Source organism: Salvia splendens, chromosome 5, assembly GCF_004379255.2.
Source record: "Salvia splendens isolate huo1 chromosome 5, SspV2, whole genome shotgun sequence".
Taxonomy (NCBI): domain Eukaryota; kingdom Viridiplantae; phylum Streptophyta; class Magnoliopsida; order Lamiales; family Lamiaceae; genus Salvia; species Salvia splendens.
The window spans coordinates 11,438,342-11,461,900 of record NC_056036.1 but is presented as its reverse complement, the minus strand read 5'-3'; the positions used below and the strand labels follow the sequence as shown (position 1 = coordinate 11,461,900).

The window sequence follows — 23,559 nt, the reverse complement described above, 5'->3', positions numbered from 1 at the left end:
CAACACAATATTAATAAAAAAACACATCGCAAGCAAGAGATATCCACGCAAGCTCACTAACTGAGATCGACAACGAGTAAACTACATGCTAACGAGGTTTAAATACTTAATACGAAGCAAGTACTAGGGTAGGATTTTACATTAACATTTGGAAGATTCAATTCAACCTATTTAGACCTGCCCAAGGTTTACGAATCGGCGGTTAAAACCGAAACCGTCTATTTTTGAACCGTGGTTTGGTTCAGGTTTAAAAATTTTATAACCAAAACCATGCCGGAACCGCGAAAAACCACCGGAAAACCGTGAAACCAAGCCGAAACCGCAAAAACCCGACGGTTCAGAACTGTGAAAAACCATAAAAAAAAACGCCGGAAAACTGTCGGTTCAGAACTGAAACCGAAACCATCGGTTTTGGAACCGGAACCATAACCGCGAAACACCCTCGCGATTCGGTTTCGGTTAAGCAATTTTCGAAACCGGAATCGGTGGTTCCGAAACATAACCGACGGTTCCAGAACTGTGGGCTCCTCTAAACCATGTTGTCTGATTGTAACAAATGACCCTTAAATTCTCCGACGGTGGCTCTAGGTGAAAAGAAGTTGCGGAAGCTATGAAGAAGAAGAAGAAGAAGAAGAAGAAGAAAGTAGACATGCTAGAGATGTATTTGGAGAAAGCTTTCAATTCTGCATTTTTCATTGATGGTAAACTTACAGCAAGACCCTATTACATATACTCCATATTGGAATGATCTAGAATCTCTCCTTGATCTCCACAGTACAAGACTAATCATACTTTATCAACATTAATCAAAACTAACTCTGCAAACTCTCTCTCTTCTTCATTCCATTGAGCAACACGTCTCTCCAAGTACAACAGTGGTCATCCACCTTAGCTGGCCTACTTGGCTCATTCACAGCTGTAGCTTGTGTGAGCCCTTCTGATTGGTTCTTTTGGTGTACCAGCCTTTGTCCTCTCTTTTGTCTTATCTATCACCTTGGCTCGTGTGGAGTTGATCACTTGTTTATCACGTGCATCTTGCTTTGTTGCCATACACTGATCAACATGATTAGTAATCTTAGTATTGCATGCAACAGCTTGATCAACTTGGCATGCATCGGCTTGATCAACAGCTTGATCAGCTTGGCATGCAGCGGCTTGATCAACAGCTTGATCTACTTGACGGTCCAGTGACTTGAGATGCATTGCAGCGGCTTGATCAACTCGACGGTCCAGTGACTTGAGATGCATTGCAGCTTGATCAGCTTGACGGTCCAGTGACTTGAGATCATGCATTGCAGCTTGATCAGCTTGGCTATCTCTTCCAACACACCCCCTCAACCCGAGCGAGGCTAAGGACACCACTCCTAATCTTTCCCTCATCTTCACGAAGGGTTGATGACTCAATGGCTTAGTGAAAATGTCTGCTACCTGATCAGCCGTAGGAACATGTCTCAACTCAATTTCTTTACCCAGTACTTTGTCTCTAACAAAATGTATGTCCAGCTCAATATGTTTGGTCCTTGCATGAAGCACTGGGTTCGATGCTAAAGTTATAGCACTCATGTTATCTACCCAAATCACTGGACTTCTCTTCTTCTTTATCTTCAACTCACCAAGCATTGAAGATAACCAGCTCATCTCTGCAGCAGCTTAAGCTAGACTTCTGTATTCAGCCTCTGTGCTAGATCTAGCAACCACAGTTTGCTTCTTCACACACCATGACACAAGATTTCTTCCATGATAAGCACAAACACCCGTAGTAGACCTCCTATCATCCAAATCTGATGCCCAGTCTGAGTCTGAAAAAGCAGAAATGTCACCAGTTGATTTGCTAATCTGAATTCCATGATCTAAAGTTCATGAGAGATATCTCAACATCCTTTTAACTGCCCTCCAATGTGTGTCCAATGGTACTGCCATATACTGACTCACTTTGTTCACAGCAAAGTTGATGTCTGGCCTAGTGATTGTAGCATATTGCAAGGCTCCAACTGTGCTCCTGTAAAATTTTGGATCAGATATAGGTTCCCCAGAATGCTTGCTCAACTCTGAACTTGAGATCATTGGCGTTGGACACCCTTTTGCACCTGTCATGTTAGCTTTCTTTAAGAGATCTTTGATGTAGTTAGATTGACAGAGGTGAAGGCATCCATTGATGGTCTTCACTACTTCAACTCCTAGAAACAAACTCATCTCCCCAAGATCTTTTAAAGAAAAGCATGAATTCAATTGAGAGATGACCTTCTGTATAGAAGCTTGAGAGGTGCCAATAATGAGCATATAATCAACATAGATGAGAAGATAGATAATGTCTCCACCCTTCTGTCTAATGAACATTGAAGCATCAGCCTTTGATTGGGTGAAACTCAAACGAATAAACAGAATGCACTGTGAAGAACCAAGCTCTAGAAGCTTGCTTTAAACCATAGATGGCCTTGTTCAGTTTACATACCAAATGAGGTCCACCTTGCTCAAAACCCATAGGCTGTTTCATATATATATCTTCTTTGAGTTCACCATTCAAGAAGGCATTATTCACATCAAGATGAGTGACTAACCAACCAAGTGAGACTGCTAGGCTGAGAATTATTCTGATAATAGTAGGTTTCACAACAGGACTGAAAGTTTCATTAAAATCAAAGCCAGGTTGTTGAGAAAAGCCCTGAGCAACCAATCTAGCTTTATATCTTGCAATAGCACCAGACAGATGTAATTTAAGTTTAAAAATCCAAATACAACCAATAAGATTCTTGCCTGGAGGAAGTGTTGTTAATATCCATGTTTTATTGCGAAGAAGTGCATTAAACTCACTCAACATAGCAGCTTTCCAGTTAGGAATTAGAAGAGCTTCTAGAGCAGATTTAGGCAAATGAGGAGTTGACACAGAAATAGTGTAGATCTTAGGCGTGAAGATACCAGACTTTGATCTAGTAGTCATGGAATGAGTGACTTGAGTGGTGGATGAAGCTAAGACATGAGCAGGATCAGATTGAGAAGATCCAGGGGAATCTTGAGAATGAGTATGTGGATGATGTTGAACTTGAGTGGGAGAGTTTGCAGCAGAATCTGTGGAAGGCATTGAGGAAGGAGATGGAGGTGAAGTAGGTGGTGATGGATTATCTGTAACAAGAGAAGGAAATATGGGAAGAGAAAGAGAGTGATGGCTGATGGAGAAGGTGGAACAGAAACAGAAGTCTGGAAGGGAAAGGTAGATTAATCAAAAATGACATCCCTAGAGACAATTACTTTCCCATCAGGCAGGAGCACTTTATAGCCCTTATGAGACAAACTGTACCCTAAAAAGGTTTCTCTAACTGATCTAAACTGAAGCTTGTGTTTGTTATATGGCCAGGTGTAGGGAAAACATAGACAACCAAAAATTCTCAAGGCTGAATAGTCAGGTTTGTTGAGGAAGAGTTTTTCATGTGGGCAGAAATTATTGATGACCTTAGATGGCATGAGATTAATCAAGTAAACAGCAGTGACAAATGCATCATCCCAAAATCTTTGAGGAAGAAAAGACTGAGCTAATAAAGCTAGGCCTGTTTCAACAATGTGTCTGTGTTTTCTTTCTGCTAATCCATTTTGCTGTGGAGTGTATGGGCAGGAGACATGATGGATGATCCCACACTCTTTAAGAAAAGGAACTAGACCCTGAAATTCACCTCCCCAGTCAGATTGAAGTATTTTAATTCTTGATCCCAACAGGTTTTCACTCATGACTTTGAATTGTTTAAAGACAGTGAACAAGTCATTTTTGTGTTTAAGGAGATAAAGCTAGGTGAATCTAGAGTAATGTTCTATGAAAGACACATAATATGAATAGCCATTCCTAGATTTCACTGGTGATGGTCCCCAATGATCACTATGGACAAGTTCAAGGGGTGAATTATGCTGAGAAACCTACTGAGGAAAAGGCAATTTATGAGATTTAGATACACAACAAGGATAGCAGAGTGAAGGAGTTTTCATTACTTGAAAGGAGACATTACAGCTGTTAAGAGCACTTTTCACAACATCTAAAGTGAGATGCCCTAGTCTACTTACTATGCCACACAGATAAATCTGGACAGGAAAAAGAACTAGGACTATACTGTGAAGTGCCCACGGTCAGGGAATGAGGAGCTGGATTCTCTGGTCTGGAAGAAGAAATGGGGACCGAGCCACGCTTGATTGGGGTATGATCTACTAGGAAGTGGTATAGGCCTCTCTCAAGAGTTCCTTTGAGCACAATTTCCTTGGTGCTCAGGTCCTTGACAAAACAGAAACTCCGGTGAAATTCAAAAAACACAGAATTATCTTGAGCAAACTTAGACACAATGAGAAGATTCTTGATTATGTTAGGGACATGTAAAAGATTTTTTAGGTGAAGTTGTCTGGAAAAATTAGTTGAGTGAGATTTAAAAGCACTTTCTCCAATGTTATGAATATTAACAGCAGTACCATTTCTAAGCAAGAGATATTTACCTCCTGTATACTCAGTGCTTATGTTGAGATTGCTCAAGTCATTAGAGACATGATGTGTTGCCCCTGAGTCAGGATACCAGCTTGAAGAAGGATTAGAAGCATAGCTGAACTCTGATGGTGTTCCAACTGAGAAAGAAGCTGATGGAGATCTAGGCACTGACTGGACCAGATTAGCTGATGGATTGAAGAATCCTTGATTCTCGTGCTGTGAAGAATTGCCTCTAAACTGGACTTGTGGAGGCGTGTAGTTATGCTCAAATTTGTGCCAGCACTTTGCAGCAGTGTGGTCTGGTTTCTCACACAATTGGCAGATGATTTTGTTGTTACCCCTGCCATAGCTTCTTCCACCTCTGCCTCCTCTGTTGTGTCTTCCTCCAAAACCTCTTCCACCTCCATACTCAAATCTGCTATTATTGAAATTTTACTGCTCCATTTTTTGTCCAGGTTGATGCTGGACAAGATTGAGTGAAGGCTGAGATCCATCTGAGCTTACAGAATGAGTTCTGGTAGACTTCATTCTTGATTCAAACTTAGCAGAAAGGTACTAACATCTCCAATGCTCCATGGATCTGATCTGGAGGTAACTGCACAAACAGCAGGATCATAGTCTTGTGCAAGTCCTCCTATAATGTGAAGAACTTGTTCTCCCTCTAAGATTCTGCAGCCAACTGATCCTAGCAAGTCAAAGTAGGTTCTCATCTTTCCCAAATAATTAGTCATTGACATTCCATCTTTCTTCAAATTCTGCATCTGCTGGCGATATTGCATGACCTTTGCTGTTGAGCGGCTTGCAAAATTAGTCTCTAGAGCACTCCATATGTCTCTGGCAGATCTGAGTCCAACCACCAAGGTTAGATCATTCTCTGATAAAGAAGATGACAGCCATCCAGCCACTCTCCTATCTTGTCTTTGCCAACTTATGAAAGCTGGATTTGAAACCATAGACTCTCCATCTTGGTCTGGAATCAATTGTGGAGGGGGATCAGTGTCCCATGTGATAAATCCTTCAAGGCCGTAGCCATACACCGCAACATCAACTTGTTGCTGTCACATAAGAAAGTTTCCATCTGTTAGCTTCACTGAGATTGGAGGTAGTTGAGAAAAGATTGGTGGCAGTGTTGCCACTGGAATAGTTTCATTGGCTTCTGCCATTTTCGGTAGTGAAGATTAAAACAGAAGACAAGAGTAAGAGAGCCAAGATCAAAAGAATCCTGCTCTGATACCATGAAAAGAAGTTGCGGAAGCTATGAAGAAGAATAAAGTAGACATGCTAGAGATGTATTTGGAGAAAGCTTTCAATTCTGCATTTTTCATTGATGGTAAACTTACGGCAAGACCCTATTACATATACTCCATATTGGAATGATCTAGAATCTCTCCTTGATCTCCACAGTACAAGACTAATCATACTTTATCAACATTAATCAAAACTAACTCTGCAAACTCTATCTCTTCTTCATTCCATTGAGCAACACGTCTCTCCAAGTACAACAGCGGTCCTCCACCTTAGCTGGCCTGCCTGGCTCATTCACAGTTGTAGCTCGTGTGAGCTCTCTGATTGGTTCTTTTGGTGTACCAGCCTTTGTCCTCTCTTTTGTCTTATCTATCACCTTGGCTCGTGTGGAGTTGATCACTTGTTTATCACGTGCATCTTGCTTTGTTACCATACACTGATCAACATGATTAGTAATCTCAGTATTGCATGTAGCAGCTTGATCAACTTGGCATGCAATGGCTTGATCAACAGCTTGATCAACTTGACGGTCCAGTGACTTGAGATGCATTGCAACGGCTTGATCAACAGCTCGATCAACTCGACGGTCCAGTGACTTGAGATGCATTGCAGCTTGATTAGCTTGACGATCTAATGACTTGAGATCATGCATTGCAGCTTGATCAGCTTGGCTATCTCTTCCAACACTAGGCAAGTGCTACGACCAAGCCAACTATCAAAAAAATGACCAACAATAAAGTTGAAGCCCAGATCTCAGCTACTATTCTAGAGTTCAAACAGAATTCACACAATTGCATCCACATACAAATCACTGAACAGTAGTCGGTGTTATCCACCGCTTTAGATGTTTGACTACGCGTCGGGAGAGTGGTAAAGTCGGTTGAGCGGCGTCAACCGATTAGGGGACAAGCGAGACGAGAGAGAGGGTGGGAAAGTGAGAGCTGCAACTGTAGATTTGGGGGAATCCAAAAAATTGGGGGCAAATTTGTCTTTTCGCTGTCCAATTATCTCTAAAATGGGAGCCCCAGAATTGAAAACCACGTCTTTCTCTAGTTTTAATTCTGGATTATTATCACATGAACAGTGCAGGCCGATGCCCCATGTCTTGGGCTTGATAGAAACAAATCTCAGAAATGAACACAAGAATTTGCACAGATTTGGACTCAAAACTGGATGTATCTGCCAAGGTGAACACCTTTGCTAGAGAATGAGACCAACATGAATCACATAAAATTGAGAATTTGAGAATTTGGTTATTATTCGTTTTATTTTACAAAATAGCACCAAACGTGTTATAGCCTCTCACTTTGCTAATAGATTATGAATTTGAGAATTATTCCGATTTGATTCTTATTCTTTTTTTTACAAGATAATAACTTAACTAAACGTGTTATGATTGCAAGTCCATGGTATCACAACTCATCCATACGTGACTTGAAGACTGCTCAAGTTGAGATTTTATATTTATTTTGCTTTCCTAGTAAATTTAAATAAACAGATGAAATGTTATTAACTACTCCATATTAATTGATTTTGATATTCTTTCCTTCTACCATTTAGGATTTTGTTTCTAGTTTATCTCGTTTCTAGTTTATTTTCTTTATGTTTATTTTTCCATAAGTTTAGGATTTTCTTTGCCTATACAAATACCTCATTATTAAACTAAAAAGACACACATTTTACATACTAATGTTATCACCCGTGCTATACACGGGACATAAGATTTTCAAATAGTGAAGATAAATTCTAAGCGAAGCATATTATAAAAAAAAGATGAAAAGAATGAAGTTTATAGTTAAGAATATGTGTTAATTACAATAAGTATTCATACCATAACAAACATTTAAAAAAGGAGATGTGCGACTAACGACCAAAGAGTACGGGATAGTTAGAATAAGATAAACAAATAAAGGATTCTATGCGACTAAAGATTAAAGAGTAAAAAATCACACTCTCCCCGTTCCAAGATAAGCGGGTCATATTCTTTTTTGGGATGTCCTACTATAAGTAAGTCATTTCCTTTTTTAGCAAAAAGTTTCATCTCTTACTTTATTATTTTCCACCTGCTTTATTCTCTATTTACTTCTCTATTTTTCTCTCTCTCATACTTTACTCTCTCTATATTAACTATTTAAATATCAATTTCTTAAATCTCGTGCCCAAAATAAGTTGAATTAGGGTGGTCAAGACGGTGGTAGTATAGTTTGAATTAGGGTTGTCAAGACTCAAAATGGATACCCGATATCCAAACCAAAAAACTCGGTTAATTGGATACCCGATTTTTCGAGTTTCGGGGTCAGGTTCGGGTATGGAATTTTTGGACCCGATACCCGATCGGGTATACCCAAATTATCCAATTTTTAAAAAAATTTAATAGGAGTAGTAAATTATATATTTGATATCAGTATTTTGAATTTGTAAGTACTTTAGCTTATAAAATTATATATGTAATATCAGTATTTTGAATTTGTAAGTACTTTAGCTTATAATTTGATTGAATCTTAAAATATTTTTAAATAACTATATATTATATTGAATTTTGTTTAAAATTTGCCATTGTAATCAAACTACATCAAAATAAATAGTACTCCCTCCATTCCATAATAACCCTCTATTCCATAATAAGAGTTATATTTTGTCATTTCGGTCTATTCCACAATAATAGTCACATTTCACTTTGCCATAGATAATAAGTAGGTCTCACATTTCACCAACTCACTTCACTCACATTCTATTATAAAATCAATATAAAAAGTCGGCCATATATTCCACTAATTTTTCCAACTCACTATTATTTACCTTTCTTAAAACTCATGACCACACTAAAGGTGACTCCTATCGTGGGACGGATAAAGTATTTTTTATTGATAACTCTTTTCAAAAACATAAGTTCACAAAAAAAACTCATTTACAAATTAGATTATGGTTTAATTAGAATCTCCATTAAGATTGCATGCATACAATTTAATACTCTTTCTATAGCATCATAATCATTGTTCCATTTACATATTAGAAAAGTCATTTTCTTTTTTTTTTAAAAAGTAACACATTTTTCACTCTTATTCTTCTCTTTCTCTTACTTTATTATCTCTACCTTTTTTTCTACTTTATTATCTTTTATTTAATATATTACACATCTTTTTCCTAATCTCCATAACCAAAAAAACGCCTCCATGTCCGAAAAAAACGCCTCCATAAAATAGTGTAAAGAAAAAGAAAAAGTAACACTACATTTCATATCTGCGTTTCATTCAGTAAGTCTATAATTTAATAAAGAAGTGTAAAAATTAAAAATCAAGAAAAGGATGGCCCATTATTACATCTCCTGCGTTCCATTCAATTTGAGCTGCATTTTAAACACTGAGGTGTTGTGTTTTTTGAAACTGAAGAGGATCCATCCCATAAAAAATGAGTGATGGATTAATACAAAATGCATAATCACTAAACTAACAAAATTGGCCGATTGAACATTAAAATGAATTACTCCACAAATACTAAATGGACACAGATATCGAAAACTTTTCAATTCTTTCTATTTCCTCTAGTTTTTCCTATTACCAATTCTACATACTCCGTATTCCAATTCCACTTTCCACACGACACTTCACTTCTTACATTTCCCAATTCCCTTCATATTAATGTCTCTCTCCCTACTCTTGTACTCTTTCACCATTGAAGCACTATTATGGCTTTTCAAAAAATCTATAATTGAGAGATCTTTCATAATTAATTAAATTCTAAGCTTTATGTTCCAGCACACATTAATGCCATTAATATTTTATACCTCTTTCAACTTCTTTTCCCTCTATAAATTTGTATTTATGAATTACACTATCTTAAATATTAAATATATATAAAAATTATTTATGAATATAAATAATTTTAAACATTAAAATTAATACTTGGTTTTATTCAGATATTTCATAATTATTAAGTAAATTCTAAGCTCATTTTCTAGCACACATTAATGCCATTAATATTTTATACCTCTTTCAACTTTTCCCCTATAAATTTGTATTTATAAATCAAAACTATATAAATAATTTAATTAAGAATATACATAATTTCAACATATTTACTTAAATTAAATACTTAAATAAAAACAATTAATTTAAAAAAATGTACACAATTACATGGAACATATTAAAAATATATAAAACTCAATAAAAATTATAACTAATTAAAAAAAATTCAATTATAAATTATGTATTATTATAAGCCCAAATTCTAAAATTTAATACACTAAAAGCCCAAACTAATATTGCGTACACATACAATGATACAATTTTCTTCTACAGCTAATGCTCTAAAGCAGCGCCTATATATCTCTTCTCACCCACCTTGCCGCCTCGCCAGCGAGCAACGCCAACGCCTTCCTCCATTCCCTCATTTTCTTTTCTCTTCCTCTAATCGGTGGAACCCACTGAACACCAGCTTCCCGCCACCGCCGGGCACCTCCTCTTGTCCGCTGGCCCAGTGAAAACAGTCTCGACGCAGCCGCAGTAGTACCTCCAGCTTGTGCCCCTTCAACACCCAGTTGTGCCTCAGCCGCCGCCGAGCTCGCCGTCGTGCTGAACACCAGCTTCTGGCATCCTTACCCGTCAGCTCCCTCATTTCCCGACCCCGACACTTTTCTCTTTTCCTCTCCTTTTTCTTATTCTCCAGTGGGTAAAGATCGAATCTTTGAATGAATCTGCCGTCGCCGCCGCCGCCGTACTTCTCTCTCCTTCCTCTTCTTTTTCGTCTTCTCAACTTTTCTCCCATCTCTCTCGTTTCGGATCCCTAGTATCCTCTCGGCCAGCCGCCGCCTTTCCGCCCTCAGCATGATGCCCTCTCGTCGGAGCTGTCGCCGGATTCCAAGCACCCTGCTATTCTGCAATCAAAAATCAGAAAATCAGTCCATAAAAATGCAAATTCAATTAATGTTGTGTCTATATAAATGTCTTAAATTCTTGGAGAAGTCATTTTTTCTGCATTTCATTTGACCAATTTTTATCCAATAGTATTTGCCCTTTTGTTTGTCCAATGGATAGTTTTCCGCTCAAAATTATGCCACATGGGCTTCCAAAAAACTGCCCCTTTATATATTGATAGATTATATGATAGAGTTGAGTTCTCTTTTGAATTTTCAATCCATTGAGTTCTTTTTTTATCAAATGACCTTTCACAATCGTTTTTGGCGCCATTCATTCCATCTAACGACTCATTAGACTGTTCATTCATCCCGTTTATTGCGTCATTCATCCACCAAAAGAACAACAAATAATCTAGGAGAACGGGCGGAAAACTTGATATGGGTGGATGAACGCCTTGCTGAAGATTGAAGATTCAACCTTAGGTTTTATCAATTTCTTTCATGTCTCGTACTTTATTTGTAGTTTTTACTTGTCTATGAGTTAAACATCAATTGTGGAATTTTTGGTGAAGATATTCGATTGATTTTCCTTGTTAGCTCTTGTAGTTATTTGATTTATCCTTGCGCTTTCTATATTCAATTGATTAGGTACCTCTTGAATACATGTTAGAGTTGATTAGAGTACTCGGGAGACGAAATAGTTAACTTGGAAAATGGATAATTCCCACTTTAATTCAATAGAACTCGGGAGAGTTGAGGTTTCACGTGAGGTCATTGGTCTTAACGATCTTTTAGGAGTTAGATGTTAGAGATTTAAAGGGGACTTTGATTTCAACACCTAATCTACGGATTTCTCACCTCGGGAGAGGGTTTAATCCAGTTAAGTGACCGACTTAATAACTCTAGAGACCGTAATTCAAGAAAGTCGATTGTGTTTTGGATCCTAATATTCTACATTCCTATGCCTGCTTTGTATCATTGTTTATATGCTTTCTTTTTATTTGTTTATTTATTTTTCAGTCTAGTTTAATAAAATCAAACCAAAAAAAAAACATCTGTGTCTTTAAATAGTATATGACGCTTAGTATATGATACTCAGTTGCAATCTTATTCCATGTGTTCGATATCCCGGTACTGACCTTTAGCTATACTAGATCTACCCTGTAAACTTGCAGGTATTTTTAGTGCTAATAAATAGTGCATCAAGTCTTTGTATATGTAAAGAAAATTCTAAAGGGTGGAGAAAAGAATATTAAACTAATTAACATTGATTAATAAATTTCCATGTATTTAAAATTAGCTAGAAAATCGAATAAATATAACATCACAACTTGAATATTCACACATGCTTATCTTTTTAAATTATTCGGAATGTTAATTTCTTAATTAATCCAAATACCCAATCTTTAAAAAAAATCATAAGGTTAAAAGATTTAATTTATCTGGCCCAACAATTAATTCAAAACTATTCCTAGGAATTAGTAGGATTATTAGCAACTTAAAACCAAGGCAAATTAATTTTAGTTAGGAATTAGGCTTACAATAATTCCATATCTTCTTCAGCCGAACTATTGAATTCGAAATTTGGATCGTTAATTGCTTTCTTTTCTTTCAGCCCAACAGATTTAATAAAATAGAGCCCATATGAAATAAAAATGGAAGATGAGCCCATATACATTTTCATGTAATATACACCTGATGATTGTTAATGGACCTAATAACCCTAAATCTTCAATAATTCTATATGCCCATGTTCCCCTAGCTTAATATCAGCCAGAATAAAAAAATGCAAGAGACAAAATTAAAAATCATCAAATACATTAATTTATATGAAAGAAAATCAGTTACTACACAATATAATACAGAATTAATCACACAAAAACCAAATTAATAGCTAAACGACATGTACACTGATAGAAAGTAAAGCAGATCTAATAAGTTGATTATTTATTTTGTGTGCTGCTCTTACTATAGAAAGTAAAGCAGATCTAATTAGTTAATTATTTCGTGCTTCTTGAATTCCGGTTGTTGTTTGCCTCATCAACCATATGTAGATGGTTGCATTGCATTGGCTGAAAAATGTAATTGTGAATTGTGATGGAAACCAACATTCAAATTAAATCTACACAATTTGTGTCTTATATGAGATGATATTGTAGTTGACATTATCACTCAGAATTATCTCTAACAGCATCTTCAAGGGAAGAGGTAAATGAAGAGGTAAAGAGAAATAACTACCATATTTACCTCTTCTATATAAAATTCCATTATCTAAGGGAAAGGGTATTTGAGAAGGGATTATACCTTCTTTCAATTTGAGAAGGTATCTTTACCTCTTCTTGGAAGAAAAAGTAAAAAGTTAATTATTTTTATTTGCCTTTTTATTTACCTTCTTCTCTTAGAGTTTATTAGGCCATCCACAACGTTGTTCCTATACCGTTCCTATACCGTTCCTTAAACCACTATTTGAGGGCCCCACTGTACTTTTTTACTCCATTCCTTAACTAAGGAACGGAACCGGCAACCCTTCGTTCCTTAACCGTTCCTTAAATTACTATTCATTCAATTTCATTTTTTTTATTTCCAACCCAATTCAATTTAAATAAACACACTTTAATAAAAAACAAACACACTTTATTAAAAAACACACAACATTAAAAAAAATTAAACTTAAACTTAAAAAAAATAAAAAAAGCACACAATTAAAATCCTAAAAACATAAAAAACACAAAATAAAAAACACACAATTAAACGTGGGAAAATAAAAAAACTACTCCGCCGGCGAATCATCCTCCGGAGGCGGTCGAGGTTGAGGGGGAGTCGGAAGGCCAAGTTGTGCTGCCATATACACAATTCCGTTCCACCAGGCCGTGAATTGGGCGTACGAGAAGCGGGAAGTGTCCGCCATTGTGGCGGTCATGTACGCCACCGTAAGTGTGTCCGAGCCTCCCCGCGAGCCCGATCCCGAGGCCGACTGGCTTGATTCGCCTCGGCCCTTCCTCGCTCTAGCCGTCTTCGCCGCCTTCGTCCCTTGCGGCCGACGGCGCCCACGGCTGGATCCCCCGTATTCGTCGGGCGTTGGATCCCCAGTACCCCCAAACACCTGCGGTGTACCCTCGCTGGCCTCACCGGTGTCACCAGACGAGTAGTGGCCGCTCGCCGTGTGCTTCGTGCGCTTTGAGGTTGAGCCCGAGCTCGAGCGGACACCGCCGGCCCACCTTTCCTCGTCCTTGACGAGCTGCCAAATATCAACATATTTGAACTGTAGACCGGTGTCCTGGTAGAAGACGCGCAAAGCCGCCCTCAGAATGTCGGCGCCCGCAGCTCCGCTTTGGTAGTTCGCCGCTTCGGCCGAGTAGATGCCGCAAAATTTTTTGACCTGTGCGTCGACTCAGCCAAAGTGAGCACGGAGCATTGTATATTTGCGCTTCCGGGCCCCTTTCGGCTTAGTCTGGTGGTAGACATCACGGACCTTTTCCCAGAAGCACTTGGCGGCTTGTTGGTTCCCGACGATGGGATCGTACGAGACGGTGAGCCAGGCGGTGTACACCGCCTTAGTTTCTTCGTTGTTGTACGGATGCCGGCCCAGATCCTCCTCCTCCTCCTCCTCCTCCTCGGGTGCCTCAGACGCAGCCCTAGAGCTTCCACCGCCTCGGCTTCCTCCCTGGGTGGGTTCTACGGGGATATCCTCCCGAATCTGGGACAAACCCTGAGAAAGCCGCGAGCCGGGTGGTCGAGCGTAGGCATCCACATCGAAAGTGGGTGGTTGGTACCCACCCGGCGTCGCCGACCCCTGGGTGCCCGGCGTCGACGACCCGGAACCACCTAGTGTGTTGTACATGGTCTCCCAATCGCCGAACGCGTTGAGATCCCACCCACCGGAGCCACCACCGCCGTAATTCCCGTCGCCGGACATTTTGTGAAGGAGATTGAAATAGAAAATTGGAGAGGAATTGATGTTGGTTTAGGAAGAGTAGATGTGTAGTTGTGTGTGAAATGTAATAAATTAGGTGTATTTATAGAATAAGAAAATAAAAATAAAAATAAAAAAATTTAAAAAAAGTTAAAAAAACGGTAATATGACCGTTTAAAAAAATAAAAAATTTTATAAAAATATATTTTTAAAAAAAAATTTAATTATTGCGCCATCGCTGACGTGTCCCACTCGCGGGCCGGCGAGTGGGAAGCACGCACGAAGCGGGGAGCGCCACGTCGCCCGAGCGCGTGGCGGCACAAGCCGTGCCGCGTTCCGTGCCGTCGGCACGCGGAACGGAATGGGAACGGAGGAGCGGAACGGTGCGCCGCAACGCGTTCCGCGGCGAAACCGTTCCGGCGGAACGGCACGCGGAACGCCGGCGGCACGCGTTGCGGGTGCCCTTACTTTTTGAGAAAGTATAATTACCTTTTTGAGAAGGTAAATGAGAAATATTCCTTCTCAATTTACCTTTTTCCCTTGGAGATGCTCTAAGAAAATATTCAATTCAATTATATTCTCTTTGTTAAATCCACTTTCAAATTCTACTTTCAAGATTCTTATTACTGCAAGTTTCTACATTTGAGGACACAAGAAAAATTAATATCACATGACCATGTCTCATCCTAATCACCCAAAAATACCACAAAATAATGAAAAAGATTACAAAGGTAATTGGTTGTGAATGAGTAGTCTGCTCTATCCCTCTATCTATCTCATAAAATATTAAGGCACTGATTTTCAGTTGTCTTTCTTTTCACTCCACACTGCGCATTTCTGTCGCTAAGACAGTAACATTTTTTATAGGCACCCTTTTCACCTTGTCCAATTTCTATGTTTTGGTAGACACAAATGCTTTTTCATTCGTATTTTTTAATCATTAGGTCGACTTTTTTAATTAATCTCCCAACACTTAATCATTTGCAGATTCTTGCTTGTTGTTGCTGATCAGATAATTTGGCAAAGATGTGTTCAAAGATGAGAAAAGAATGAATCTGACATGGAAAGTTGGGATTTATGAGATGGCAACCTTTTCCTTTATTTCCTTCCAAGTCAGCAGCTGCAGAAACCGAAAGGGGAAGAAGTGGGCAAAAGAATCCACAGAGGTAAAGTCATGACCAATAATAAGTCTGCTTTTTCTTTCCAACCAAGTGTATCAAGATTCGATTTCTTGATTCCCACATTCGTATATGGATCCAAGCGATCAATAGATGCCCTTTGAGCTTAGCTCGCGTCGAATTTGGAAGCTACTCAACCTTTTTCATTTCTTTTTTATTTTCTCATTTTAAAAAAAAAGAGATATGAATTGGTGTTGCTTGTGGACTACACATTGAAAAAATTGGATCTTGGTAGGCATTCCATTACTTTAAGCATAAGCGTGGGTGTCATTCTTTGTATTGATAATGTATTTTATTTTATGGCGGTTGAGTATTTCTTGAGCTTTCGCATCGCGCATGAGAATCTGCTTTTTGTGAATGGGTACGCATAGGCTACCTTATAACCCTTCTATTCTTTACTTTTTACTCATTTTATACTCCCTCCGTCCCGCACTACTCGCACATTTCCTTTTGGGCACGGAGATTAAGGAATGAGTGATAGACAAAGTCAACAATTACGGCTGTAGGTATAAATTGTTACTAAAAATGGAAAGAATGCAAATAACTTGGGACACCCAGAAAGGAAATAAGTGCAAGTAGTGCGGGACGGAGGGAGTATAATACTAGCATGTATATGAGTTTTATGAATGTGAACGCTATTTCCACTACCAACTTACTAGTACAACTTTTCATTTTCTTTTTCTTTGGGTGAGATGGAGGGTAAGTGAAATTTACAAGAAAAATAATGAAACAATTTGTTGACACCATAATACTGCTAGTATTATGTACTACTAATATAGTACTATGTGTTAGTAAGAGTGTCAGCCGCTGCGCACTCGGCGGGGACGGGGCTGAGGGAGAAGGGGGGCGCTGACCGCGGCGCCTTATTGCACGGCGCCCGAAAACGTTTTTTTTTTGCCGCCGGCGGTGGGAGAATGGCGTGTCCGCTAGTGGACACTCTAATAGCCAATTGTGAAGTAGCCCGCCCTCGAGAAGAAATTACATAGGCGGCCTAGTCCTTGTTCATTAATACTCCCTCCGTCCCAAGATATTTGACTCGCTTCTTTTTCGTACTCGTTTTGAAAAAATAATATAAAATAGTTAGAGTGGAGAGAGAGTAAAGTAAGAGAGAGAATTATGTAGAGAAGAGTCTTCTCTACATAATTCTTTCTCTTATTTTACTTTTTCTCCACTTCAACTATTTTATACTATTATTTTTCTAAAACGAATGCGAAAAAGAAGCGAGTCAAATATCTTGGGACGGGGGAGTATATAGTAGTAGTACATGTCAAATAGTAATTTATTGGACATTTATGTCCAAGTGGATATAAGTTTCATACAAGTATTTGAATAACTACTTATCTTTTAATTGGTCAAACGGTTCTATTAAATGTTATTGAAAAATTACGATTGAGCAAATTTTATCTGAAATGTTCATTTATAAAGATATTACATTCAAATAAAATATGGTATTCACATTATTATGGTTGTGTGATCCGAATCACTTTTAAAATTATGAGCCACGTAATGAATACTCCATTAATATAACCAAGAAAATGTTAGAAACATGCATGTGTACAGTGTACGTGTACGTATAATTACTCTAATTCATTATACAAGGAATTTAATTAAACAAGTATATTAGGTATTGGCAGTTGGCATATTCCAGCTAATTTGGCATTGGTGTTGGCGGCAAACAATGTTGCATAGCAATACCTTGCCAAATTCAACAATATCGCAAACATCAAAGCTTGTGATTTTGTCGTTTCTTCACATTTATTTTAAAACTCCTGAAAACGTTGAACTGAAAATTCTAATTATTTCTTACTTTTGTCTTGTTTATAATTGGGGTGTTTTACATAAATTGTGTAGTTACATGAAAACCTTCTACGAATATCATGATACATAACGTTGTATACACACATTTAATGCGACATTACTAAAGAAACAAAAGGAAAACGAGAGCATAGTGGACAAATCCAATCTACTAGCATAGTTAATTAAAGTCACTATTCTACATCTTTTCTGGCCATTAAAATAAAGTAGAAAAAAAGATTTATTTTTCTTTTCCTTATTTTTTCTCAAAAGATAAGAAAAAGTTAATTTGACCAAAACAAAATGACTTAGATTCATTTGATAAATCAGAGTATATTAATTGCTCCCATGTCAAGAAATTCGGGTATTTTTGTTAGGGGCCTGAAACTTATTTTTATTTATTTTATTTGTATACATTTCAATATTATTATTATTATTATTATTATATACTAGTATAATATATGAATTTTGACTCCATAGCATACGTGTTAAATGAATAAAAAAAATACAAAATGATTCAACGCAGAATAATGATAATAGTAAACATCATTCTTTACACAATATACTAAAAATATAATTAAAATTACACCATCTAAAGGTTTTTCTTGTCATACATAAATAGTACGAAATCCACCTAAGCAAAATAAAACAGTTAAAAAAGAGTGAATCCATTTAGACCAACCATATGCTTGTGTGTCGAGTTTTCATTTTTTAGGAACGTACTGCATATTTAATTTCGTATTTTCATTGTACTTATTCAGTGTTGTGTTCAATCACAACTGTTAATGATGGATCCGCGAATTTCTGATGTTAGTAAATGCTGGTAGAGAATGAAAACTACGACACAAAGAATTTACGTGGTTCGATTTACTGAAGTAAATCTACGTCCACGGGAAGAAGGGAGGGCAAGATTGTATTGCTTGATCTGGGATTACAGCTTACAACACAGACTTGCTATATGGTATTTTATCTCTAGAGAGCTTAACCCTTTTCTATCTGATCTAAGTTCTATTTATACATTGAACTAAGGTCGTGGTTTGCAGCCCCACTAACAAGATCGTGGGTGAGCAATAACTGCTCAATAACTGCTTTGTACCACTAAATAGATCGTGGGTATAGCGGAGGTCGTGGAGGCCTTTCATGAGTCCACTAACTCCTAGTTCGGTCGAATGCTGAGACCGAACTGCTGGACTTGACCGATCAGCTCTTGCCGATCTGAGAGGAGAGCTTGACTGGTCGGCTTTTACCGAGCTGTAGGCTGAGTCCGAACTCTTTGGTCGTGCCGAACTCTTTGGTGCCGAACAGATACTCTTTCTTGGGCTCTGGGCTGATGGGCCGTCGCTGTTATTGGGCTTGCCATTAGGGTTTAGTTCGTACCCCATCACTACCCCCCCCGAAAAGCGAAGTGAATCACTTAGGCGAGGTGAGTCACTTCGGCATTCTGGATAATGGTAAGGGGGAGGCTGACGTCAGGGGACGTGCCTTGCGCGTGCCTGCATTAAATGCGACAGTAAAATCCGGCCGTTGAATCCTGAAAAGGTGGGATTCGAAACGGCGCAACGATCTCGAAATCTTTCCCGAATCTGATAAATATGCTCTTTCTTCCTCATTTGAACACTTTTGCTGTTGCGTCTTCTATACTCTCTCTTTCTCGAGAAATTTTCTTCCGCTTTCAATAGCTTCTTCAGACTTTCTTCACCTTCAAAAAGTAAGAAAAATGGCTTCTATTTCTTCTTCGGAGTCGGGTAGCGGTAGGAAAGGGGGTAAGGGGTCTTCTAGCCGGAAAGAGTCCGGGGAGAAGACCGTAGAGTATTTCCATAGTATTTTGAGTAAGGATACTGTGATATCCCTACCCGAAAAATACTTTTTTCCTGGGGGGAAAGCGGTGGTACCTGACGGTGATCATAGGGCTGACTCCCCGCCGGAGGGGTACGCCACCGTGTACGAGGCCTGCTTAGAATGCGGGCTTCGTTTCCCCCTCCCTTCTGCCTTTATAGATTTACTAGATTTTTTTCAGCTTCCTTTAGGCCAAGTGACTCCGAACTCTTGGAGGCACTTGTCGGCCTTCGCTGCCGAACTCCGTAGGTTAGGAAGGGATTTGTCTTTGAAGGCGATCCTTAAATTCTTTCAATTTAAGAGGAAGGGGTCTTGGTTTTACTTGATCCCTTTACAGCCCTTTAGGGCCTTTTGTAAAACGAAGTGGCCGAAGTGGCAAAATCGCTTCTTCTACTATGATAGGACCGCGGCTCCTAGTTTTCCCTGGAGAGGGCCGGAGTCCGTTATCCGTCATCCTCGGCCTGAACCGTTGGACGAGCTCGATGGCGAGCTCAACAAGATTCCCATAGTTAGGAAACAATACACGGAGTCTGAGCTCGTCAAGGGCGACGTCGTGTTCGACATCTCGTCTTCGGACGAAGAGGCCGAGGGTGAGGATTTCTCTTTATCTTTATGCTCTACTGCTTTAACGAAGAAAATCTGACTTTGCTTTCTTGCTTTTTGGCAGTGTACATGCTGAGTAAGGCTAGCCGCAAATCTTCGGAGTCCAAGGAGCCGGAGAGGCCGAAAACCACCAGCTCGGCGTCTGATGCCGAGAGGACTCCGAAAAGGCAAAAAACCTCTTCGGATCCGAAGAAGCCGGAGTCGACTTCGGCAAAGGGGAAGGGGAGGGCCCAGAAGCCCCCGAGAGCGCCAGAGAAAGATGTGGTCTTGGCGCCTCCTTCGGAACATATCTGTGAGCCGTTTTTATGGCCCACGGACTTCGCCGAGGTGAATTCTCTTCTTGATTTTCTGGCCTTGCTTTTTTCATGTATTTTTTGTGGCCCCCTTGTTGACTTTTTTCTTTATTCATTTTCAGAGGAACGATATGCTCTCCAAGCTCGTCGCCGTCGAACTCTCCAAAGCGTCCAATGACTATGCTGAGATGCAGAGGAAGTTGGCGGCTGCTTGTCATCGGGCCGAACAGGCTGAGGCTAACTTTGAGAAGGCCAGAGCTGCTAGGATTTCGGCCCAGGATGAAGCTCAGTTTGCCAAAAACCAGCTCGTCATCCAGCGGGAGCAGACGAAACGGAGGGATGCTGCTGCCGTGGTTGCCCAAGGGGAGGCTCTCCGTGTTTACACGGAGAAACTCTTTTTGAGCAGCCAGTTCTCGGCCTTTGTCGGTAGTCTGGTAAGGCTAATTGCCGATAAGGGCGAGCAGGGGGCCGACGTCGTGCTGCCTCTGTACAGCCGAGAGATAGCAGCTCGGCTTCAGAATCTGCCGCTCCTTGAGGAGCTCGCTTCCTCCTCGGTCCTGCTTTCTGCAGACCGAGTCCGGAGTTGTCGAGCTGATCGGGACGAGAACCTGGAGGCTATCTTTGCCTCCGTGGGACCCGTTTCACCCGCTTCGACTTACAACGGAGAGGGTGAGGCCGAGCCGCTGGAGCTGGAGGCCGAAGTCGAGCGGGCCGGGCATCCGGAGAAGGAAGCCGATCAGGAGGCGGAGGCGAGGCCGGCAGGAGGCGAGGCCGAGGCTGAGGTAGCTCAGGAGAAAGAAGCTGAACCAGACCAAGGAGCCGGAGACGAAGCTGGCGGAGTATGATTTCGTCTCCCTTCTCTTAGTCTAGTTTCTTCTTTGTAAAATGGCCTTGAAGCCCTCCTAGTGTAAAAAATTTTCCTTGTGAATGAAAAATTCTCTACACTTGTCTTCGTACAGCTTTTCGTACTCGCCTTTATTCCTGTTGTATTTTACTATCTGCTCGGTACAGCTGCCGAACTAATATAGCTGCTTTGTACTCAAGGAGATGGAGATACTTCACTGGAAACGGCTGTACTCTTCGGCTTTAGACGAAGCTGAGAAAAGAGCTATAGCCGATCAGACGAAGAATGACGAGCTTCTGGCTCGTTTAGTGAAGCTGGAGGCCGATAATAAGGACTTAGAGTCCGATAAGAAGGATCTGGAGGCCGAGCTGAATACGACCATTGCTGAGAGGACTGCGTACGAGGATTACATCCGTGTGCGCGGGGGATTGACCCTATCAGATGTTCAGAGTCGAGTTGACGAACTGTGGGAGGAATATCATGTACTCCGGAGGAACAATGCGCTGGAGAGCTCGGCTTGCCAACAAGTTGTGAAATCATTACGGCGCTGGGCTTCTCGGTACGACATCATTCTTTCCCGGCGTCCCGCAATCAAGAGATTCCTTAGGCATTTCCCGCCAACAGATGCTCGCACTCCAGATCAAGCCTCTGGTTCCCTTGTTCAAAATCCTACTCCAAGTCAACAACGAACTCCGGATCAGCCGGAAACGTCAAGACGAGAACGGGCTCAGGAGCAACCGGAATCGTCAAGACAGGGACGGACTGAAATTCGCCGAGGAGTTGTGACTATGAGCGAGCAAGATCAGCAGATGCTTATTGCAGAGACTCTTCATCGCCGAGGTGTTAGGACTTCTCGGGCTCGGGGAAGAGGCGTTGGGTCGAGGATAGCATCTCGTCGACCTGCTTATTCTTCATCTGCTCGGAACAACCGAACTCGGCTTCCAGAGGATTTTGCAGATAGGTGGCTTAACTTCAGCAACCCTGGACAGTAGAATAGTCCTTTGTAATAGCGTAACGCCATTTTGTAGGGTAGCGGAGTTGTATGCCGAACAAGATTTGAAAAACGAAATTTTGTTTTCGCTTCTAACACTGTATTTACAGCTTAGCGAAAAAATTTCATCGTACTTGTTCTCGGTCTTATGAAGTAAACTTCTTTGACCGGACTTGGTCCTTGGTCTTATGAAGTAAACATCTTTGACCGGACTCGTCTTTGGTCTGATGAAATAAACATCTTTGACCGGACTCGTCTTTGGTCTGATGAAATAAACATCTTTGACCGGACTCGTCTTTGGTCTGATGAAATAAACATCTTTGACCGGACTCGTCTTTAGTCTGATGAAATAAACATCTTTGACCGGACTCGTCTTTGGTCTGATGAAATAAACATCTTTGACCGGACTCGTCTTTGTGTTCTAATTTGGCGATTTTTGTCGCCGGGATCGAACTTTCCCTTGTCCTAATTCGGCGAGTTTTATCGCGTGGATCGGACTTTCCCAGTTAACCGAAGTGGTCTTATGCAGTAAACCTCTTTGACTAGACATGGTCGTCATCGGTCTTATGAGGTAAACTTCTTTGACCGAACTTGGTCGTCCTAATTCGGCGAGGTTTATCGCGTGGATCGGACTTTCCCTTATTGCAGTTCGTTTCAGACGAAGTGCTTATTTCGTAAGCCGAATTGTGGTCTTGTATCTTCCTGAGAAGCTTGGACTCACAATCGTTGGCTTATTGCAGTTCGTTTCAGACGAAGTGCTTGTTAAGCTGAATTGCGGTCTTGTATCCTCCTTGGAAGCTTGGACTCACAATCGTTGGCTTATTGCAGTTCGTTTCAGACGGACTGCTTGTTAAGCTGAATTGTGGTCTTATATCCTCCTTAGAAGCTTGGACTCACAATAGTCTTTAATAATCGATCTAAAAAGGGGATCAGTCTTTAAAGAACGATATACCTTGGTACCATTTGTAAGAGACGACAAGCACATAGAGACAAAACACATAGAGAAAAAAAAGAAAAAGACGAAAGAAAAAACTTTAAACTTTTTATAAAACGACAAGCAAAAGGTACAAGTAAAAACAAACAAATAAAAACATGTACCCCTATGACCGAACTAGACACAAGACAGACTGACCGGACTTTGTCTCTTACAAGTGGAACTTCTTGAGGTTGGAGACGTGCCATGTTCGGGGTACTTGTTCTCCTGACATGTGAGTCAATTTATAAGACCCTTTGCCGAGGACTTCTGACACCCGATACGGACCCTCCCATGTGGGTTCGAGTTTGCCCAGCTTTTCTGCTCGGCTTACTTCGTTGTTTCTCAAGACGAGATCTCCCACTTGAAATTGAAGCTTTTTCACCCTTTGGTTATAATACCGGGCTACTTGCTCCTTATACTTGGCTGCTTTTATGCACGCCAATTCTCTTCTTTCTTCGGCGAGATCTAGTTCTGCTCTCAGTCCGTCGTCATTCATTTCTGAGGAGAAATTTAGAGTTCGGGGGCTGGGTACGCCGATCTCCACCGGAATTACGGCTTCAGTGCCGTACACCAGA

The 23,559-nt window shown here is 40.2% G+C and overlaps 1 protein-coding gene across 1 annotated transcript; it reads right to left on the bottom strand.

The window, feature by feature from the left end:
* Positions 1-906: 906 nt before the first annotated feature.
* Positions 907-1,638, bottom strand: LOC121803798. Its single transcript, XM_042203401.1, has one exon. It carries the CDS (start codon positions 1,636-1,638, stop codon positions 907-909), a length of 732 nt encoding a protein of 243 aa, XP_042059335.1.
* Positions 1,639-23,559: the final 21,921 nt, after the last annotated feature.